General features: G+C 41.9%; 1 protein-coding gene across 3 annotated transcripts in view; it reads left to right on the forward strand.

Annotated features, from left to right (window-relative positions):
- Positions 1-23,358, forward strand: part of BAZ1A (bromodomain adjacent to zinc finger domain 1A) — a 109,973-nt gene that overhangs the window by 57,115 nt on the left and 29,500 nt on the right. For 2 of the 3 annotated variants that reach the window (XM_065402920.1, XM_065402919.1), the window contains 9 exons: positions 1,399-1,537; positions 1,981-2,127; positions 7,555-7,779; positions 10,339-10,504; positions 10,816-10,929; positions 12,260-12,384; positions 15,349-15,960; positions 20,385-20,551; positions 20,731-20,885. In XM_065402920.1, coding sequence (XP_065258992.1) covers positions 1,399-1,537; positions 1,981-2,127; positions 7,555-7,779; positions 10,339-10,504; positions 10,816-10,929; positions 12,260-12,384; positions 15,349-15,960; positions 20,385-20,551; positions 20,731-20,885 — 1,850 coding nt within the window. Of the gene's footprint in view, positions 1-1,398; positions 1,538-1,980; positions 2,128-7,322; positions 7,419-7,554; positions 7,780-10,338; positions 10,505-10,815; positions 10,930-12,259; positions 12,385-15,348; positions 15,961-20,384; positions 20,552-20,730; positions 20,886-23,358 lie in introns of all 3 variants that reach the window. The other variant, XM_065402918.1, reaches the window with a different exon arrangement.

Here is a 23,358-nt window from a genome sequence, read left to right on the forward strand (position 1 = left end):
TAGGGAGATTGCCCCAAATACAGGCAAAAGTAAGAAAGAGGCTACAAAGGTGAGGGGAGGAAGATAGAAAAGGGTGTTAAGTAAGGATGTGAACGAAGTGTATAAGAATAGAAGGAGAGGGGTATAGTGGAAATGAGAGCTGAGAATGAACCAAGGTATGGAGTTGTGCAGGGATCTGAAGGTGAGAATGAAAAATTTTGAGCTGCATATGAAAGGAGGGAGGAAGCCAGAGGAGGAGAATGGTGTGATCAGATCAGCAAGAGGCAGTTATCAGCAGTGTTTTGCATATACTTGAAAAGGCAAAATGAGATGTGGGGAGAAAGAGAACAGGAGTTGCTTACCTGAGGTAAAAGATGACCAGGTCATGGTTAAAGATGGATTAACAGATCCGTCAGTGGTGTCTCTAGTCACATTCTACCACATCAAGTCTTACCTTAGAGAAAAGATAGTGATCTGCATCTAAAATACCTGTGAACTCAGGCTTACAGGTTGGGTCCCAGTTCTGCTTGGCTGCTGTGTATTTTCTTTGGCATAGAACAGCTAAAATGCTGACTATCTCTTATCCATCTGTGAATGACTTTTATGTACCTGTCCTTAGATTCCACCCTTCCCAAAGAATCTGAACCTCATTCAGAAATATTATGAGCTACTTTAAGCATGAACATAACCATCCATCAATCTTTTGATCTTTGTTTCTGGACTCCCAGTATCCTGGAGAGGAGCCATTCTTTATTTAGTATTAAGTCAATCTTCAGTTGTAAACTTTTGAAAGAACAATCATAACGTTTTGTTCAGAGTTACGAATGACCTCCATTCCCAAGGTTTCGTAACTCTGAGGTTCTACTGTATGACAAATGCTAGGCACATACTAATTCACTAGACCGGCCCTGGTCATCCTGATTTGGAATTCTTGTCATATTTTTTGTACGTCTTACTGAGTATTCTAAGAGAGCATTTTTTATTTTTATTTATTTATTTTGCTGGCATGGACAATTCTGCAGATTGAGATCCTATAAAATCCTGTGAGGAGGAAATGGTTTGAAGGGGCGAAACTGGCAGTTGGAGTTTTTGGAATAACTAACTCTGATCCACACCCTAGTTTAGAACAAGAGACTAAATACACTCAGATTCATTAGGTTAGCTGAATTATGCATTTAAGGATTTACCTTTGAGCTATATGCAATTGAAAGTTTGATTGCACTATGGCTTTAATAACAATCCTACTGCAAGATCTTGCAGTATTATTGTTAACAATTGCTCTGTAAGGTGTATAAAGGACTTACTGATGCCAAATTTATACCACTCACCTTGATGGTAACAAACTTTGCGTGTCTGTTAAGTACTTGTGTATTCTGCTGAAACGCAATGACGTATTGGGTTGTTTCCTTTGTGTTGCAGGAACTTCCAGTTCCAACTCCAGTGAAGACGAGACTGCCACCTGAGATCTTTGGTGATGCTCTGATGGTCTTAGAATTCCTTCATGCATTTGGGGAACTTTTTGATCTTCAAGATGAGTTTCCAGAAGGACTTACTCTAGGCAAGTTATTTGATGGTGTGCTTTAATTTACATTGTTCTCCCATATGTCTCGTGTGCATTTATGAAAGTTTCAGAATTTGTTTACATTAAAATGAACTCTTATTAGATACTTGTACTACTCTCCAGTTTAGTTTTTCTCAATCAGCTTGTGGTGGGAATTCTGAAATTTACATGACTTCTAATATAGTAGGGTTTAGTCTGCTGTTTTACAAATATTTTCTTGAATTTCTTAGACTTGCACTTTTATATTAATGTGTTAACAAATGGGCATTGTTTGTCAACACTTCCTTTTTCCAGCAACCCCTAAAAATATTTTCCTCTAACACATTAATTTGTTGTACACCTACTTGACTATTACCTATGGGGAAGAGTTTTATTCTTCACTTCATATTTGCTCTTACAGCACTGTGACAAAAGTGACATCTCTTAAATTTTATTCACAGAAGTGTTAGAAGAAGCTCTTGCAGGAAATGATAGTGAAGGCCCACTATGTGAATTGCTCTTTTTCTTCCTGACTGCCATTTTCCAGGCAATGGCGGAAGAGGAAGAGGAAGTGGCCAAAGATCAAATAGCTGATGCTGAGACCAAAGGTTAGACCTTAACTTTACTATTAAACACTGAAATTCCAATGTAATTAACTTTAAAACTAAATTGCATATACTTTGTTATATTAGCATTCTTTATTTTATTATGTATGGCAAGATATAAGTGTTGTGGTTTTTTTTTGTTTTTTTTTGGTTAATGCAGGTATAGCTACAAATGGGGGAGGGGGAGGGGGAGAAGAGGGGAGAAAAAAGTTCCTTAAAAAAGCAAGCTTTTCACATTGTTAAATCCAGCAAAGCACACTAGGCATTTAGCAGTTTGCATATGTTTTGAAAACTTCAATGTTTCCCTCTGTTCCCTTCTTTTCTCGCTCCTTCAGCAATGCTAGATATTTCTCCTGCAGGTCGGGAGAATAGACATGCTCCTGAGCCATCACGCTAGCCTTCATCTGTAGTTGCAAGTTGTCCTTGACTCATGCCTGATTTTTCTCTCTCTTCCCCCTCCCCTCCCCCCCCCCCCCCCAAAAAAAAAAAATTAGAGAGCCAAATAATATTCTCTAACTGGAAATTCAGTACTCACTTTCTTTTGAAAGCAAGTACTAACTATGCATGCACACTCCTGGATATCAGGTGGCCACCATGAAGGAGGACACTTCATAGATTGATTTAGCTACTTTTGCCTCTGGGCTCAACTCTTAGATTGGAGCAGCAATCTTTCGAGAGGCATGCAGTGTCCATTGAAAATTTATCTTGTAACTGCTAACATCAAAAGGGAGTTCTTATTTTAAGCTGTCAACGAGTCCTATATACAGGTCTTTATCTCTAATAGTTTCAGTTTTGAGTTTTTGTCCACTGGAACAATGCTGTAGTGTCTGGGTTTGGAACACTATGAGCCTGTTCCTGGAATGCTCTCTGCCCACAGAACACTCCCTGAAATCACAGGGAGGGCTTGCAGAATCTGGTCAGGCATGAGTGTTAAAATCTAATCAGACTGCTTTAATCTTTCTTTCTACCACAGTGTTAATTTAAACCTCTATGTTTTGATGGGGATTGGAAAGAAGTAGAATTGGACATAAACTGACCGTATTCCTTTAATATTTGATAGTGCTCTGTTATGACCATATCCCAATTATTTTTAAAATGGGGAGCAAATGAAGAAAATTTAAAGCTGTCTTGAAAGAAAATAATTTCTAGTCTCTAAGTAGAGTTCTTAGCAGAGAAAGCATACCGTATATACTCGATCATAAGCCAGTTAGTTTATAAGCTGACTCCTCCATTTCCCCCCCCCCCCCAAGATGGATAAGTAAAAATGGAAAATTTTTATAACCCATTCATAAGCCGACCCTATAATTCAGGGGTCAGCAAACTTTGGCTCCCGGGCCATCAGGATAAGCCACTGGTGGGCGGAGATGGTTTGTTTACCTCGAGTGTCCGCAGGCACGGACATAAACCTAAGTAAACAAAGTGTCCCGGCGCGCCAGCTGCTTACCCTGATGGGCCGGGACAGCAACTGGTGGGGACATTTTTTTGGGGGTGGGGGGGAGAGAGAAGCTGGGAGTCAGGGGAGTAACCCCTGGGACCCCACCCCAGCCTGGGACCCCCACACTCTCCCCATCCCATCCCTTCCCACCTTATCTGGGGAGGGCCAGGGGAGGATGTCTCTGACCTTGCTGGAGCTGCTCCAGCAGGCTGGGCAATGCGGCCGCAGGCTGGGCAATGCGGCCGCAGCCTGCCGGCGGGCCAGACCAGGCAGCGCAGCCGCAGCATGTTCCAGCGGGCTGGGCTGGCAGGCACAGCTGCAGCGTTTTCCGGCGAGCCGGGCGGCGCGGTCACAGCCCGCTCTAGGGGGCGGGGCCGAGCGGCACGGCTGCAGCCTGCCAGCCCTGGAGCTGCAGCTGCTTCGGAGGCTGGGGGAGAGCAGCATGGCCAGAAGCGGAGAGACTCTGGCCCCGCCTCTTCCCTTCTGTCTCTGCTGGCTGTGCTGCTTCTCCTTGCTCCCTCTGTTGGGGGGAGGGGCTGTGTCCCACCTCTCCTTCTGAATACCCATTCATAAGCCGACCCCCTTCTCTGGTGCTTCCTTTTTTTACTACAAAAATTCGGCTTATGAACGAGTATATACGGTAATTACAGTCAGGGAATAATTCAGGTCACAGTAATTACAAACTTGACACATTTTCTTTCAACTGTTGATGTGTTTTATTACTGGATGTTGACCTACCTGTGGTATTACTCTTTCTTCCTCCCCCTACCCCTCATAAAGGCAAAAAACAAAACCCACAATTTTAAAATAGGGTGAAATTTTAGGGCTTACATTTTGACAAAGCACTTTTGGATGGCTGTGACTTTGTCAGTGGAAATCATTGCTTTTAATTTTTAGGACTTTTTGATTTGTTGTGTGTGGGTTTTTTTTTTTTCTGGATCAGAAACAGTTTTGCTCTTAAACTTTTGGTGGACTGGACCAATAAGCATAGGCACTGAGTTTTTAATCTGCCAGGCGGTCCTCCCCCCCCAGGCTCCCACCCTGCCCAGTTCCTCCCTGGAGTGCGCTGCGCCCTCTCTTCTCCTCCGCCCCCCCCCCCCCGGCCTCCTGATGCCAGGAAACAGCTGATCCCCAGCAGGGGTATACCCTGGGAGGGAGGGGGAGGTGCTGATCAGCTAAGGGGAGGGAGAGGTGTTGATAGGGGGGCTTAGCACCCATATTCTCCCCCCCCCCCCCCCGTGGGTGCTCCAGCCCCAGAGCACCCACGGAGTTGGCGCATGTGCCAATAAGATTCCTTCTGCTGTAACAGAATGTCAAATGCCAAATCACAGAAACCTATATTACAGGTAGGAAAAGCTCCCTGTATCTTCTTTGGTCCTTTTTGTTGTCTTTTACTGACAAAACCCACAAATCAGTACTTGGTGTACAATTTTAAAATAATAAACTGAAGCATCTATTATGCTGTAACACCTCATTCTAACAGAGAAATCCCTCTGGTTTGTTAGCTTCCAGGGGTGTGTGTTCATAGAAGATACCTGGATCAGGAAATCACCTATAAGGGCACTAGCTACTGAAATGAGAGGTTCCAGAGGAGCACTGCCCCAGAAGGCACTGTGCCTCCCCAGAGCTTCTTAGTGTAGACGGGGAGAGCAGCTATTGCCCTGCTCATGAAGCAGGGTTCAGTATGTTTACCCCTTTGGCCTGCCAAGCTTGCTGACTAGTGGGGACGGGAAGCCATGGCACTACTTCGTCCTGCTTCCCCAGAGTTGGCTATAGGCACTTGCCCTACTTAGTTCTTGCGCTCAGGTGAGAACAATGACTGTTAGTGTGCCTGGCCCCTAAGTGACAGACGTAAGACAGACAGGAAGACTCTGTGAGTCTTACAACCCTTGCACACCTGTGCAACTGTCAGTCACAGTTTAGTCCTTAAAACGTAGTCCTCATCTGCAAGCTGACTGTATATTAAAAATGGCATCTTCTTAAGTAACAGAGCCTGCTCTCTGTGTGTATTTAGAGTCTCAGGGCTGGTCTCCTAGGTGTCTGTGCAGCATCTAGCACATTTGGATGCTGTTTTAATAAAACTAACTGCTTATTTTACTGAATAAACTACATTTTTAACTCCTGGTAGCAATGCAGAGCCAACACAGCTAAGAGCAAATGAGCTGGATTTTGTTGTCTCCTACATTAGCAGAATAGTTAACTAAATTATTGTTGGTGATGTGTGAAATAGAAATAATCCAACTTGACTTTCAGATTGCAGTTAGAGTTTGCAGGGCTGGCTATTGCAAAAACACCATTTTACTTCTAATTGGCCATCCCTTGTGGGACTGCAGATAGTACTACTTTTTACTACTACTTTCATTTGGAGCCTCTGGACTTTAATTTCTTGCTGCTCTTGTTCAGATAACTTATCTCTTTCATAAAAGAATTAGAAATTCTTGTACAGCTTCTCCTCTGTCACACTAGCCAAGCAGGTTTGTAGCAGTGAGCAGTTTGTTCCACTTTCTAAAACATGCTAGATTTGAAAAGCAGGCAACACTTCAAGAGAAAACACCCAAGAAAAGTGTTTTTTTTTCAGAATTGGAGTTTTATGTAAGAGATGTGGAAAAGTGATAGATGTCCACTTTGTAATATCCGGGTAAAAGCTTTCAGACAGCATTAATTGTGATGCAAGAATGTTATTATTTAATAGTTGTATACCCACTATTTACGCAGTCTTGTTCAGTTTGGACCTATAGCTCCTTTGCCTGTTAACTTGGTGACCGTAACACTTCATAATGACTTGGACCTGAATAGGGTAAAATTGTTGAACTAGTGTGCAAGGCGGACCCAACTCTGTCAACCCTCTGGAGAACTTACCTGTAAGTGCCAAGGAAACTTTGTTTAAGAAGAGGAATTCAGTTTGCCTCCCCATGGATGAGCTGCTTTTGCTGCTGATGTGTAGTGTTTGTTTACATCTGGCTTGCTTTTATTGGATTACCACTCTGATCATATTTGTGTGGAATGTGTAAACTTCTATATAAAAGATTAAAAAAAAAAAAGGTGATGGATGCTAGCATCTGAAGTGTTAAATTTTTTTTTTTGGATAGTTCTTCATTTAAAAAAACCAAAATGGTAATAAGGAAATAATGATTAAATTGCTGGAACGTGCAGGATAGGATGGAATTTGATTGTACATTTTTCTCTTTCAAGTGTATTCCCTGGTTTTCCATTCCCTTTCCTCTGTCTCCAGTGTGCATGTTTGCTCCATGTCAGTGCTTTAGCAACTTTAGTCGCTTGTGCATTGTGAGAACGGCTTTTAGTGAATGTTGCATGTTCTTGGTGTACATACTGCTTAGGTGGACATTAGGCAGCATATATTTTAACTTGTTTGTTGAACTGAGGCTGTCTACACTACTGCCAGATTGATGCTCCAGTGATCGATGAACCGGGGGTCAATTTAGCAGGTCTAGTGAAGACCCGCTAAATCAACGGCAGAGCGTTCTCTGGTCGACCCCAGTACTCCACCTGGAACGAGAACAGTAAGGTAAGTTGACCTAAGCTACATCAACTCTAGCTATGCTATTCACATAGCTGGAGTTGCGTAACTTAGGTCGACTTACAGCGGTAGTGTAGACATAGCCTAAGTCTTGAATACGTTGAAGTTTCTGTGAATGTCACGCCATTTTCTTTGTCTTTGCACTATTTTAAAAGGCCTTTTCTTTCTTCCCCCAAAAATCCAAGTTTTAATTTGCACTAGAATAAAGTGTTTATTTCCTTAAAGATTTAACAGAGGCTTTGGATGAAGATGCAGACCCCACAAAATCTGCACTGTTTGCAGTTGCAACTTTGGCAGCTGCATGGCCCCAGTTACATCAGGGTATGTGTGGGTTTCATTTTTTGTTTCATTTATGTGTTTTATCTTGCTCTGTATTTTTTTAAAAGCACATTTTACATTGCTTGGTATATATTGTTGGTCTCAATGCAAAATAACTTCTCACTGTTATTCACTATAGGCTGCAATTTGAAAAATTTGGATCTCGACAGCTGCACTCTTTCTGAGATTCTCAGACTTCACATCTTAGCATCAGGCGCTGATGTAACATCAGCAAATGCAAAGTATCGTTACCAAAAACGAGGAGGTTTTGATGCTACAGATGATGCTTGCATGGAGCTGAGATTGAGTAATCCTGGTCTGTTGAAGAAACTCTCAAGTACTTCAGTGTATGACTTGTCACCAGGTAATAAAACAAAATGAATGTCATGTTTAAGATGATTCAAAGCCATTCTCTAGGTGACCAATTTCAAATGTAACCCAGTGACCCAAAAGTTATTTAACAACCATTTGTCCTGTGTAAAACAAATTGGCAGTCTCACTTCAGTTCTTGGGGAGACAGGTATCCATGTCAAAAAACTATCACCCTAATTGGAACCCTTATAGATGGTCTCACTGAGAGGTCAAGGATTGCATGAGTGTGGAAATAAAATTACCCTTTCATTCCTAGAGGCATTCCATTCAGGTCAGAGTTCAGGTGGGGCAGTGGCTGGGCAGCTTATGCTGTTGCTGCCTATTCTGTAGTTAAGTAGAGGACCTCCACCTCCAGGGTTGTCAGTCCAGAAATTATCTCAAGTGCCGTGTGCTCCTGTGAATATTTTTACTTACAACGGCTATACTACTAGGTATGCAAACTTAATTGGCCATAAGCAATTTTTAAAGCTACTTTTGTTTCTAAAATGCCTCAAGATATTGGACACATAGATTCCCTTTTTCCTGCTTATTGCACTCTGGAGGAAGCTTCACTCTGTTCATGATTTTTTAACACTGGTGATTTATATGAATAAGGAACCCAGAAATTCCCACTTAAGTAATAGGGCACATGATGAAGTCTCAGAACTTCTTGTTTTCCACTGAAATAAATTGGAGCTTTGTCTTCTCCACTGCATTTCTCAGTTGGCAGTTATGCTGACACTAATAGAAGTGTCTATTTCAAGAAATTTCTGTTTTGTACAATGTCAGTTGCCTCTTGTTTCACACATCCTGTGTGCATTAGTGCTCTTACTTGGATGCAAATGTACGTGTTTTTGGCTGGGTCAGCTTTTATGTGTTTCAAAACCAGTTGCTCCCATCTTCCGTAACATATGGCATTCTTTGAGAGACTGTCTCAAGGGCATGGCTTTGTGGAGGAAAGAAATAAAAAGAATACAGTTACTGAATAACTAGAGTCCTTCAAATGGACTATCTTCAGATTCGATAGCCAGGAGAACCTTTGATCCTTTGGAAAATGGCATTTTCCAGATTTCAAGCTAAGTGAATGCATAAAGATGGCTATATAGTATCTTGAACTTGTCTCGATGTACATTAAATCTATACATTTCTGCCTGAAAGATAGAATGTCAGTAGGTCCTGAACCCACATGGCTTGTTGTGTAGACATTCCAAGAGTGAGCTCATCCAATGAATTCTTTTCATTGATCCACAGAGTGAAACTAGAAAACTGAGTCAATCACTGTGATATAACCTGCTATTTTTAGGTTGCCCTGCCTGTTTTGTGCCCACAACATACTTTCTGAGATGGTTCATAGGCATAATGGCCACAGCCCTTTCTGTGCCTATACCCAGCAACAAGACAAGCATCTATGCAGTTTGTATGTGTCCCTGAGAGGACAGAGACAAGGTTCCCTTTTGAAAGCATGAGCCAGAATTTCTCTTTCCACCCCCCACCCCCCAATCCCCAGGTTTAATGGTTGGATCCAATTCAAATTAGTAAAACAGAATATGTATATTTTAAGATAGATACAGCAGAACCTAAAATAAGAGTTAGGATATCTGCAAAAATATGCCATATGTTGTGCTACAAACTCAATTACACAGGAAAAAAAGATTAAAAACAATAATTCTGTTTTACAGATCACCTAACTCATAAGATGTCCCTGTTTGTTTAGAGCCACCACCACGTGTAGTGCTTGTTTACTACCTTCAGATTAGTGTTTTGTCATTGGTGTAATCTGTGACTTTCTCCTGGGAGAAAATGTCCTGTCTGGGTAATGTTCTTGCCAGATATTGCCACATATGCTTTTGGTCACAAGGTGAATGAATAATGTTAGTTTGGAAGTTATGTCACTGCACATACTAGCTTTAAGCTGGTACCCTCACACTTGCAGATTTATTTTATTTATCTTTTAAATTGCTATTTCCTTTTGTCTGGTACAAGATACATAATATTTAAGACTTAAATTGCATCCTGATTAATAAATCATTTCCCAGGTGTCACAAATGTTTCAAATGAGAATTTAATTTAAGGTATGGTAGTGGTAGCTTCTATGTTTTTGAGATTTTTTTTTCTTTCATATTATCAGTGTTTCCCAGTGTGAATTTCAAACAATATAAATCTTAGCAGATGTCTTTCTTTCTTCCAAAACTAAAATACTTTCTACATTTTTGTACTGCTAAAAATGCCTATGTAATACTTTCCTAGGATAACATGTAGATGAAAAATTCACACTGGAAATTCATTTGTGCAGTGATCACAGTTCTTAGTTTATAGATGAGTAGACTACAGAAGTAAAAAAAAATCATAACTATAGGTTATATAGTAAACTGGGCTGGTTAGTTACCTCATGGCACAATTGTCAACAAAAAAATTAGCATTTCATCTTAACCCTGCACATCTGACAATGTCTGCTTGATTTGATATGACATTTCTTCAGTAAGAAGCTATCTTGGGCCTGAAGCTCGCTATATAAAGAGTACTTCTGCACCTTTTATAATGAAGCATAAACGATTAACATGAATTTTATCAGGGGAAAAGATGAAGATTCTTCATGCCCTCTGTGGGAAGCTTCTGACTCTCGTCTCCACTCGAGATTTCATTGAGGACTCTGTTGATGTATTACGACAGGCAAAACAGGAATTCAGAGAGTTAAAGGCAGAACAACATCGCAAAGAAAGAGAAGCAGCAGCAGCAAGGTAAGAAGTGAACATAACCCAGATAAAACTAGGTGGGACTCCTTTACGTCAAAAACTTAGCTGCTGGATCTGAAGAAGTAACAATTACTGTTTTTGTTTTTTTTTTTTTTTTTGTATTCTGCCAGCCTCTTAAGGCCTCAATCAGGATTGAGACCCTGTTGTGCTAGACATTGTACAAAGATGAGTTCCTGCCCTTAAATTAGCATTTTCATCCCGTGGTGCTTATTATAAAGGAAAGGGACATAACCAGATTAAATTAGGCACTCTCTTTATATGTTAATTGCTTTTTTTTATATTCCCCCTATCCGTAGGATACGTAAGAGGAAGGAAGAAAGATTAAAAGAGCAAGAACAAAAGATGAAGGAGAAACAGGAAAAGCTGAAGGAAGAGGAGCAAAGGAATCCTTCTGCAGAAGTGTCTGTTGGGTAGGATCAGTTATTCTAATATGATAAATACAATTTTGAGCCTGCTTTTTAAATGGTTGTTTTTGGTATATAGGACCAGAGCCTAAGGCAGTGTAAATCTTTTTGACTTAAATGGAACTATGCCAGTTTATACGAAATCTGGTCCTTAATGTTGATTATAGAAACAAAAGGAAAAATGATTGTATAAAACAATACCATTTTCTTTTTAAAATAATAGAAAAGGGTTGTTGAATACAGATATTTTCTATAAGCAAGTAAAGCCATGGTGTCCGACAGTAGCAGTTTGCGAGGTTAACATTAGTACTTGATTTTCTAATTTACTAACTTGGGTGACTGTAGATCGTTATAGATTTTTAAGGGCAGAAGGGACCATTGTGATAATTACTTTCGCCAGTGTTATGTAGGAGAACAAAGTACCTCATTCAGTAATTTCTGCATCAAGCCCATAACTTTTTTGTTTGAACTATAGCATAAATATTTGATTCTTAGCCAGCATGCTATTCTAGTTTATCTCTATGGAACTGAGGTTTTTACACTGATAGAACCCTTTATTTCCATAAGCAAGACTCATACTTATGCAGCAGCACATGCATGCCTTCCTTAAGACCCTAAATTGTATTTTTCAAGGTTCTAATCCTGCAAAAAATGTATGTATATGCTGATATGTGCGTAGTCTCATGGACTGCTACTTGTATGCTCTAAAGTTAAGCATGTTACGTATTTGTAAGATTGGCGTCATGCTGTGTAATAACCATAAAAATCAGTGCTTAGTAAATGGTACAAATGTGGGTAGGGGAAATGTATTTTCCGTTTTCTAAGAGGGCACTGCAAACCATGTAAAATAAAAACTAAAAGGCTACATCCTCAGCTGGTGAAAAATGGCATAGCTCTGTTGAATTCAGTAGAGCTACGCTGATGTACACCACGAGGATCTGGTTTTAAAACTATAAAATTCCTTTAAATGTTTGGGATGGTAGTTAAAAATAGTTAAGCCCTGGATTAGGCTTTAGTACAATATTTCTGTGGTTATGGCTCAATGTTTTGGTTTCTAGGAAATACTTCCTATATCTTTTTAAAGGTTTTTTTCTACCCCCTCCGCTCCCCCCAATTTATATTCTTACATTAAGATGTGAAGTTCGACTATATGGAGTCATTTCTGTCGAATAGTGAAGTAGTATAATAAAAGGAAAAAATACATCTACAATTCTTCACAGGGCAACTTTTGATAATAAAATACTCATTGTAAAGCATATTCTGCAATGTACTGTATGTTCTTTGCCAGCTTCATTCAGTTCTTTGACTATGGACTTTTGTTGTACTATTCCATCAGGGAAGAGGAACGGGAAGACCTTGATACTAGTACAGAGAGCAAAGAAATTGAGCAGAAGGAACAAGACTTGGACACGGTGACAGAAGATGAGGAAGAACCGGGACCAAACAAAAAAGGAAGAAGAGGTAAAAAATAAATTACTGTGTACTTGTATGTATGTATGTATGTATGTATGTATATATGCATAAACCAACAATTGGGCAAATTTTTACTTTTCTAGTAAACCTTTAAAAAGCATTAACCTTCATTGTAAATGTAAAGAAAAACCTTGATCATAATGAGTTAATAAATGAATTGAGCTGGTCTGATCCCTCTTTTAGCTCTCAGTCCTATGTACTCTAGTGCTTCTATTCCTCTTTGTCTTCTCTGGTTGCCTTCTGGACTCTTTGTGTGTGTAAGACAGGAGATAGTTTTTCAAGCCACAGCCTGTTAGTTATTAGTGCTCTACATGAATCTCTAACGGTGGCCGACTTCAGGCACTTCATCTTTTGTAGAATTTAAGAAACCAATAATTTTTGCATAGTGTTCTTTAAGGTGATTTATACCACCTAACTAATTAACTCTATCGATGGAGGGAGGTGTGAGGCCTGATGCATCCAGGCCCAGATTTACCCCCAGGCAGACAGCTTTAATCAGGGCCGGCTCCAGGATTTTGGCCGCCCCAAGCAGCCAAAAAAAAAAAAAGCCGCGATCACGATCTGCAGCGGCACTTCGGCGGGAGGTCCTTCGCTCCGAGCAGGAGTGAGGGACCGTCCGCCGAATTGCCGCCGAATAGCTGGACATGCCGCCCCTCTCCAAAGTGGCCGCCCCAAGCACCTGCTTGGTAAGCTGGTGCCTGGAGCCGGCCCTGGCTTTAATCTCCCCCTAGGAGCTTCCGAGGAATTCATCTAGGAGGGACTGCAAGTGAGCTGCACAGAATCCTGCAACACTGTGGCCTACAGGCTGTCTGTGGGGCCTCCAGGGATGAAAGAGTTGTCTAACTTTTGCTGTTCCTCTTGGATGGACATTTTCTACCTGCGTGGGCTTTGTGCGAGGGTCTTTGCTTTTGAAAGCCCTTGGTGATTTTGGACCTCCATTGATACATGGAATAGGAATTCTGAGTCTTATTATAATGCTTTTCATTCTGTAGTGCTTTCCATTGGATGTTGAGATATGATAATCACAAATGTTTGCAAAAGCTAAAAAAAAATTATTATTTTTTTTAAAACACTAATGTATTAAGCCTTAGAATACCATTCTGCCTATATGGTAGGCAAATATTACTATCCACATTTTACAAATGGAGGAAACTGAGGACAATTACACAGGAAGTCTATGTAAAAGCCAGGAATAAAATGCAGATTGCCTGATTCCCTGTCCTTTGTTTCAACATCAAGTTCTTCTTTCCAGTTTAACTATCTCAGCCTGTGTTGCTAGCAGGGTCTTTAACTTTATTACAGTTTTACTCATTAAAACATATACTGGAATGTTTTCAGTGAGTCCACGTTGAAAATTAAGGTAGTAAATTACTTTATCGTGAACAAATTTGTCATATAACTGGGATTGAAATGTATGTTTGTGTACAGTGTGTGTTTGTTTGTTTTGGTTTGGGGGGGGGGGGAGTTTTAAATAGATCTCATGGCAGTAAATGCAAGGCCAGAACTTTGTGTGGTAGTTTCTCTGTGAAATCCTTACAATTTTACTTAGTCTCCCATGAGAGATTGTCTGTAACACCTTTATATTCTCAATGGTATAAATAATTATAAAGAACAATAAATAAAACTTGTTCTAGGTTCTGGAAGGAGCAACTGTTATAAATAGGCCTTTCCTCTATGCATGCAAGTAAATTTTGTTCCTTTGTTCCTTGCTATTGACCAGTGATAAGTTAACCTGATTATTCACAACAGTTTTTTGTTTAGAAAGTGGGAGAATCTAAGCCAGTGGTCTCCAACCTTTTTACGCCCAAGATCACTTTTTGAATTTAAGGGCAACCCTTTACCCTGCCCCTTCCCCAAAGCCCCTCCCGCTCGCTCTCCCCTACCCTCGCTCATTTTCACTGGGCAGGGGGTTGGGGTTCGGGAGGGGGTGCAGGCTCTGGGCTGGGGCCAAGGGGTTCACAGTGTGGGAGGAGGCTCTGGGCTTAGCCTGGGGCAGGGGGTTGGGGTGCAGGAGGGCGTGAGGGGTGCAAGCTCTGGGAGAGGGTCAGGGTTGGGGCAGGGGGTTGAGGTGCAGGAGGGAGTACAGGGTGCTGGCTCCAGGAGGGGACTCAGGGCTGAGGGTTGGGGTGCAGCCTCCCGCCGGGCGGCACTTACCATGGGAGGCTCCCAGGCAGCAGCGCAGCGAGACTAAGGGCACGTCTTTGCTACCCGCCGGATCGGCGGGTAGCAATCGATCTATTGGGGATCGACTTATCGCGTCTAGTGAAGACGCGATAAAATCGATCCCTGATCGCTCTGCCGTCGACTCCGGAAATCCACCGCGGCAAGAGGCGGAAGCGGAGTTGATGGCGGCGCGGCAGCGGTCGACTCGCCGCCGTCCTCACAGCCAGGTAAGTCGACCTAAAATACGCAACTTCAACTACGCTATTCATGTAGCTGAAGTTGCGTATCTTAGGTCGACCCGCCCCCCCCCCCCATCCCTCCCGTAGTGTAGACCTAGCCTTAGGCAGGCTCCCTGCCTGCCCCGGCCCCACAATGCTCCTAGAAAGGGCCAACGTGCCTCTACAGCGTCTGGGAGTGGGGTGGGGGGCACGTGGCTCTGTGTGCTGCCTCTCTCTGCAGGCACCGCCCTCAAATCTCCCATTGGCCACAGTTCCTCATTCCCAGCCAATGGGAGGTGTGGGGGCGGTGCTTACAGGCAGGAGCAGTGCGCAGAGACCCCTGCCCACTCCCCAGGGGCGTGCTGGCTGCTTCCGGGAGTGGTGTGGGGCTGCGGCAGGCAGGGAGCATGCCTTAGCGGCAGCCCCGCTACACCACCAGAGATCGCGATCGACTGGGAGAGTCCCCAGGATCAACCAGTCGATCGCGATTGACGGGTTGGTGACCACAGATCTATGCTAATGACGGAGGTTACAAGTACAGTACTGTCAGTTTTCTTCCTTTCATTTTTAGGTAAGAGAGGGCAAAATGGATTTAAGGAATTTACAAGGCAAGACGAGACTTCTTGTGAAAAGAGTGAACCTCTTACTGCTGAGGAGGAAGAAGCTTTAAAACGGGAGCAACAAAAGAAAGAGAAGGAACTTATAGAAAAGATTCAGAATGCTACAGCCTGCACCAATATCTCTCCACTGGGTCGTGACCGCATGTACCGACGCTACTGGATTTTCCCCTCTGTTCCTGGATTGTTTATAGAAGAGGACTATTCTGGTCTCACAGAAGACATGTTATTGCCTCGACCCTCTTCCTTTCAGAATAGCGTACAGTCTCACATCACAAACGAACTTCAGGTATCCACTAAAACTGGAGAGTCTTTGAAGTCATCTGAATCTACCTCCAATATTGACCAAGATTCATATGCCAGTGTTGCTGTAGAGGTGCCAAGACCAGTATATAAGCCAAACCGCTGGTGCTTTTACAATTCTCGGGAACAACTGGATCAACTCCTAGAGGCTCTGAATTCCCGAGGACATAGGGAGAGTGCCTTAAAAGAAACTCTTTTACAAGAGAAAAATAGAATATATGAACAACTAAACAGTTTTCCTGTGGAAAAATTCCATATTCCAGGTAAAGGGCAACTTCTTCCAAATGTATTTGATCTTAATTTGCTTTCACAATTGATTTCAGAGTAGCATTATAAGGATTCTTATTAGAATATCCTATAAAATGATTAAATGATTCTACCAAATGTCTTAGCAGCTGAACTATTTGCTTTTCAGAAAACAGGTTTCAATGTATTTTTGTGATGGATAATGTATTTCATGAGTGTCTCAGTGGAAGGGTAGTGGCTTCACTGTTTTCTTGATGTTGATTCATAAATCAGAGTTGCTATTGTTGGTCTTTTGAAGAAGTAATTAGCTATACCCACCTGGGAAGAAGCTAGCTACAGCATGCATAGCTAGGAAAAAGGCAAGGGAGTCTTAAAGGTAAAAGAAAACTTTGGTGTAGATGGTAGATCCTGAACACTGGTATCTGACATGAGCTCGTTTTCAGTATGTTGATATCTCAATATTTCTGCTCTGAAAGAAAAGACAAGATGGTCTGCCTTTGAAGACAGAGGACACAAGGAGAGGCAACTACTATTACTTAGGCTTGGATGGGTGGATGGCTTTTCAGATGATGATGTGTGAAATAATTCAAAACCTCTGCAGAACTGATTAATATGAACAGGGTAAACAATTATATGTTGCCTGATTGCTTTTTCCCAAGAATTTGGCACAAAGACCTAAACTGTGCTAGCCTTTGTGTGACATGCACAGACTTATCCGTGCAGAAGTTTCTATACTCATATTGGCACATCCTCCCTACAAGAGTAGCTTTTTCTGAAGAATAACATTGCTTTTGTGTGTGTCAAAATTTGGAAGCTTGCTTGAAACTATTGAACTTTTTTTTTTGCTTAGAAAAAATTAGGCTTACATATAGGTATACTACCAGTAAGACAGTTGCATATATCACTGACACAAGTAAAGGCTGTGTCTTGTATACTTCACAAAAACTTAGTGAATTTGTTTGTGAATTTTTTTGCAGGAATTTAACTGAAAAGGAAACTTTCTATGGTACAAAGTATTTCATTTAGGGCAAGTCTACATTACAGCGCTACATCGATGCACCTGCACCGATGCAGCTGTGCTGCTGTAGCGTGTCTGGTGAAGATGTGCTATGCTGATGGGAGAGCACTCTCCTGTCAGCATAATTACTCCACCTCAGCGAGAAGCAGACAGCACCGGTGTGGACAGTGTGAAACTTGTGTTGCTTGGGGGTGGGGAGGAGGCTTTTTCACACCCCAGAGCAACGCAAGTTGTATCGACTTAGGCTGTAGTGTAGACCTGGCCTGAGTCTTGAATTACGTAAAATTCCTGTGAAGTTATCCACAGTGAACTATCTTGAGACAGTCTAGGTAGGGGTCGCAAGCTCATTCAGAGGAGTGGTCTGGATTCCTTGTTTAATTACAGCCTGTGGGTCAGGAAATGCATCCAGGACACTTTCTATTCCCTTCAATCCAAAGCTGATCTCCCACTGTTGTCAGTGGAGGTTTGCAAAGAGATCGGAGGGAGAACACAGCCTTTATATAGTAATTAAACTTTGTTTAGTATCTTGTCACATTCTTCACTCTAAGGAAAATATGTTCCCTTTCTGGTCAGAGCTACTTACCTATTTGTCAAGTACCAGAGGGGTAGCTGTGTTTGTCGCTTTTTACAGATCCAGACTAAGATTCCTGGAATCTTTGTCGCTTTTTACCTATTTGTGTTTTCTTCCTTTTTCTTTTTCTTTCCATTTTCTTTGTCTTTGTGTGTCCTCTGTTTTTCCCTCTGCATGTTCTTCCCTGCAACAACGCCCAATTCCAAGCACCATGGGCTTTACTTCCACCTCCTACCTCCATTACATCTACTAAAATGAAAGAATAGCTAATGTTAACAGTGAAATGTAACTGTTGGACGTTGGAATTGACACTCAAATTTAATAGGGGGTAAGGGAATTAACACCATTGGGTGGTGGTTGTTTCAGGCCGATTCATTGTTTTGCCTTCCTTTGGAAGGTTATCTCTGCAGACATGAGAGGCTAGAAGCTTTTCATTTAAAAAAAAAAAAAAAAAAAAAATCTTTAGATTCTGTACAATCTGACTTTTTTGTAATGAGGGCCATATAAATAGATGATGTGTGCCTCATCTATCTGATGCCAATGTGTAGGTGCCCCTCATATAAATGGATATTGGTCACACACACAAATTTCTTTCCTTCGGTATGTTTTAGGTTTTCATTTACAAACAGAGAAAACACTATAGTATAAATGTAAAAAACTCCACCTCTTCCCCGTTACTGCTAATGATAAAACCATGTACTCTGGACAGGAACTCTGGTCCAGTTTATTCAACAAAGGAAAGAATTCTGTGGTAAACGGTTTGTAAATTGTGCTGCAGTGATGAGATATAGCCATGGCAATTTTACTTTTGGTTGGAGTTCCATTGTAACAGCACTTAGCAACTCCCCCGTTTCCTTCAGTTGAATGGATCAACAATATGGTTGTAAATGCTTTAAAATACTACCAAGGTATTACTTTAAATGTTATAGGCAGCAGCTTATTGTTTTCTTCCTTCCTTCCTTCCTTCCCCCTTCCCAACTCCTCAACTGGCTTAAAAACAAGACTAGAACCCGATAACCCTTAATTTAAAATGTTTCTCCAGTACCTATCAACTTTCTCAGTATCATCTCTTTGCAAATCACAGCCTACCTACCATTTGATTCATGCACAAGGCCTAAGCCAAAAAGAGAACCATCCAAACACACCTTAGAGCAGGGGTGGGCAAATTTTTTGGCCCGAGGGCCACATTGGGGTTGCAAAACTGGATGGACGGCCGGGTAGGGAAGGCTGTGCCTCCCCAAACAGCCTGCCCCCTGCCCCCTATCCACCCCTTCCCACTTCCCACCCCCTGACTGCCCCCCTCAGAAGCCCCGATCCATCCAACCCCCCCTGCTCCTTGTCCTCTAACTGCCCCCTCCCGGGACCCCCCACCCCTAACCGCCCTCTGGGACCCCACCCCCTATCCAACCTCCCTGCTCCCAGTCCCCTGACTGCCCCGACCCCATCCACACCCCCACCCCCTGATAGGCCCCCTGGGACCCCACCCCCCATCCAACCCCCCTGTTCCCCATCCCCTGACTGCCCCCTGGGGCCCCCCGCCCCTTATACAACCCCCCGGCCCACTTACCATGCAGAGCAGCATGTCTGGTTGCCATGCCGGCCGGAGCCATACACGCTGCCACTCTGTTCGGCAGGAGCGCACAGCTCCACCGCCCAGAGTGCTGCCCGCACGGCGGCGTGGCTCGGTGGGGGACGGTGGGGGAGGGCCTGGAGGCTAGCCTCCCTGGCTGGGCAGGACAGTCCCACGGGCCGAATGTGGCCCGTGGGCTGTAGTTTGCCCACCTCTGCCTTAGAGTAATGGTACCTGGTGGAGACATGTGGAAATTGTTCCATTACTTGCAAATGAGAGTAATAGAAATCTAGGCATGTAAATAGTGGTTAAAAAAAGTAACCATGTAACCAATTAAAATTTTATCGGTTAAACACTTAACTGGGGAATTAGGAATGCTGGGGGTGCTGCAGCACCCCCATGTATTACACGGGACCCCGGCTGCCGGCCCCACGTGCCTGGGGCAGCAGCGGAGCTCTGGCTGGCAGCCAAGTTTAATTGTTAACTGTTAACCAAAACTGATAAGAGTGATGCTTATTGGTTAACCGGTTAAACTTTTACATCCCTATAGAAATTTCCCCTTCTCCCCCCCTCCCCCCCAAAAATCTAGGGAGTTACAATTACCGACAGCTTCTGTCAGTTCATTCTTGACTGACTGCCTCCACGTTTTTGTGTACTTCTCTCTTCAGCACACTCCCACCCTAACTCCCTTACACCCCGTGAACAAAGACTTTTGCCATCCATCATGGTTTTACAGACTATGGGTTTAATCTTTTTGAGTGTGCTGTCAACTCTTTTGTGCCTTCCAATCTTTGGCATATATTTAACTTTTTATTATTATAATGTGCTGTTTGACATTTATTTTCATATCTTAAAGCTTTTATTATCCCATTCTTTCATTTGGCTTTTTTAAAGGGACAGTGTCAACTTAACATCTAGACAATGTGACAAATGAGTTAGTAGTGTCAGAGACTACTGGCGGTTACTTGTTAAAGTGGTAGGTAAAAGCTTTTAAGATAGGCATGTGATTTTTAAGTAAACAATATCCCTTTAATCTGCTTGCTTTCGGGAGGTCTGGATGTTAATATCCATCTTTCTTTGGGGCTGTAGATATTTGATCCTGGTTTGGGTTAGATTCTACTATGATGATATGAAAATCTCAATACTGAGATACTTTCTAATAATGAGAGGTATTTTAAAGAACTACTATTTTTTGTTAATAATAATCCTATTTATTGAAAGTGTATTTTCTTGTCACTTAAGAAATAGAAAGCCCTAACAAAAAGCGTATTGGTTATTGCAGACAAACTTCAAAGTGACAACAAACCTCTTTCATCAGGGCGGGGAAGAATACAGAATGCACATGATACATTTCAAATGTCTGCAGAAAAGCAGCTTGAACTGAGACTTAGAGACTTTCTTTTGGACATTGAAGACAGAATCTATCAAGGAACACTGGGGGCAATTAAGGTATTACATTATAGTTTTTCATGGAAAGTAGCGTTTCTAGGAACCAAACAGTGCTGCTCACTCTTTTGCCTGAACAAGAACTGTGCACAGTATTATTATTTCATTTGAAATTCAAGTTAAACGTGTACAACTATTGGCACAACCAGAAGTCTGCAGGCTCTCGTTCATGTTTTCTGCAGGTTACAGACAGGCAATCTTGGAGAGCAGCCTTAGAAAATGGGCAGTATGAGCTACTCAATGAGGAAAACAAGGAAAATGGTATCATTAAAACTGTGAATGAGGATGCTGAAGAAATGGAAACAGATGATCAAGCCAAGTTTATTGTAAAAGACAGGTAAGAGCTGTGATTTAAATAGCAAATATCTTTTCTTTACCAATCTTGAAATGGTTGTTTTCTATGTGTGTTATGGGATTTTTGTGTAGGTTGACTTTTTGCACATCAACACCTTGCTAAACTAACTGCTATAATTTTTGATAAATTCTGTGAACCAACATTTTCTATATTAAAAATATTAGTGTTTTTAAGCAATGTATTAATGTCCAGTGAGCTATAGAACTTTGCTCTAGTATTTGCATGACAGTGTTTGTTACTTTGTATGTTTAAATAACATAGTACTTGACCTATGTTGCAAAATATATACATGCATTTTATATCTTGCAACATATTTGATCTGTCTGGCAGCCAACGTCCAGACTTAATTTGCTGGGGGAAAAAAGCTCAATAGAAAGGCTATATAAGCCTATGATTTAGTCAGGGGTATTTATAGTATAAGTCATGGACAGGTCATGGGCAATAAACAAAAATTCACGGCCCCCGTGACCTGTCCATGACTTATACTATAAATACCCCTGACTAAATCTTGGGAGGCTGTAGGGGTGCCCCGGGGTCAGCGGCACCAGCCACCTGGGGGCTATTAAGCAGCTGCTGCTCTGACCGCCCAGGGGGTGGCCATCTCTGGCCGCCTGGGGGGGACCGCTGCTTGGCAGACCCTGGGACCGCCTGAGCAGAGGCCGGTGCAGCTGGCCCTGGGACCGCTCCAGCAGCGGCAGGTGTGGCTGTCCCTGGAGCCACCTGAGCAGTGGGCCCTGGAGCCAGCTGCTTGGCCGGCCCAGGGGTCAGCCACACTGGCCGCTGCAGAAGTCAGAGTTGCAGAAAGTCATGGAATCCGTGACAGACACTGAGGTCTATGTACAATTAATGTTGCATCATTGTTCACCCTATCCCTCCCCCAACCCTTCACCAGATGAGCTGCATGTTTAACTTTTCTTCGGCAGTAGTAGAAGAAATTAACACAATGGCGCCCTGACCTTTATTAGAACCTATGATATTGCTGCAATATAAATAATAAGTGAACTGATTTTTGTGAAATACAGTTCACTCTATTTAACACTAGTTGTGATCTACCTAAAGTAAATTGCAATTCAGTAAAAACAGAAAGGAAACCTCAAATTACATAATATTGCAACTATAAATGTATACATCTATTAATAGACTGTATACATGTAAGGATGAGGAAGAGGGACCTTTTCCTAAATCTGTTTCTCAACCTATGAAACTGGAGACATTGGTAGAAAACTTTTTATTGCCCCATTCTCAGATGGCTCATCTTCAAAATCCTTTTTGTAATTGTACACTAACTTAATGGTTTCAGAAACGAAACCTTTAATATATATCGTGTGCCCTGAAATAACATGGATATTTAGAGCTTCATCCAGAGAGATTTATATTTTGTTAAACACTATACTTTTGTTCAGATTGATAAATCTCTGATCTGGAACAAACAGCTTTGCTCTCTCCAAACAATGTTATTTGTGGACAGCTTCCTGAATCATATCTTGAGGTTGGGAGTTGGACAGTGTTGCAGTTAGAATTTATTTTTTCTTATCTATTTATCTTTATAGCAGGTTGCTGAATTAGCAGTCAGACTAAATAGGTTCCTAGTTTAAAACAGATGTCCAGTAATTGTTCACTCATCTCCTTTGTATCTTTGATAGGATCTGGGGATTTTCTGCTTCCTGAAAGCCATAATATTGAACTAGCCCTTTCATGTTTAATTTTCAAAAAACTAAAGTTTTAAGTACTCTTTATTGCCTGCACTCAGTTCTACTGCAGAAGCCTTTAATTCCACCATTGTTATCCATAATATTGACTCTTTTCATTAAATATTCTGGTTTGTGCTCCTCCAATAAAAGTCTTGTATACTAAAATAGAAACTTAAGGATTCTGGAGTCATGTGATGGAACCCTTTTGATGTTGGTCATTCCATCCAACTCTGAGCAAATGATGTCTCATAAGGGCCTAGGAGGCCAAGTAATGCAGTATAAAGAAGCATGCAGTCGTCTTTCCTCTTTCAGGCTTTTTGGGCAACAAAGTATTAAAGGTACACATATGACTTCAAAATAGTGTTAGCAGCTTTTGAATATCAAAAAGAGCAGCAACAATAGAAAGCTTGCTTTGTTCATTCATCAGGAAATCAGATTTTAGTTTATCCTTCATTAGTGATGTTTAATCAACTGCTAACAAAAGTTATTTCTGTAAGAATTGCTCTTCTCCATTCTACTGCAAATTGAGTGAAAAACTTTTAACTATACACCTCTACCCCAATATAACACGACCCGATATAACACGAATTCGGATATAACGCGGTAAAGCAGCACTCCGGGGGGGTGGGGCTGCGCACTCGGTGGATCAAAGCAAGTTCGATATAACGCGGTTTCACCTATAACGCGGTAAAAATTTTTTGGCTCCTGAGGACAGCGTTATATTGGGGTAGAGGTGTATTTTAAAAAGAAAACTGAGCAACTGC

The sequence above is a fragment of the Emys orbicularis genome, chromosome 4 (assembly GCF_028017835.1).
Source record: "Emys orbicularis isolate rEmyOrb1 chromosome 4, rEmyOrb1.hap1, whole genome shotgun sequence".
In the NCBI taxonomy this organism is placed as follows: Eukaryota; Metazoa; Chordata; order Testudines; family Emydidae; genus Emys; species Emys orbicularis.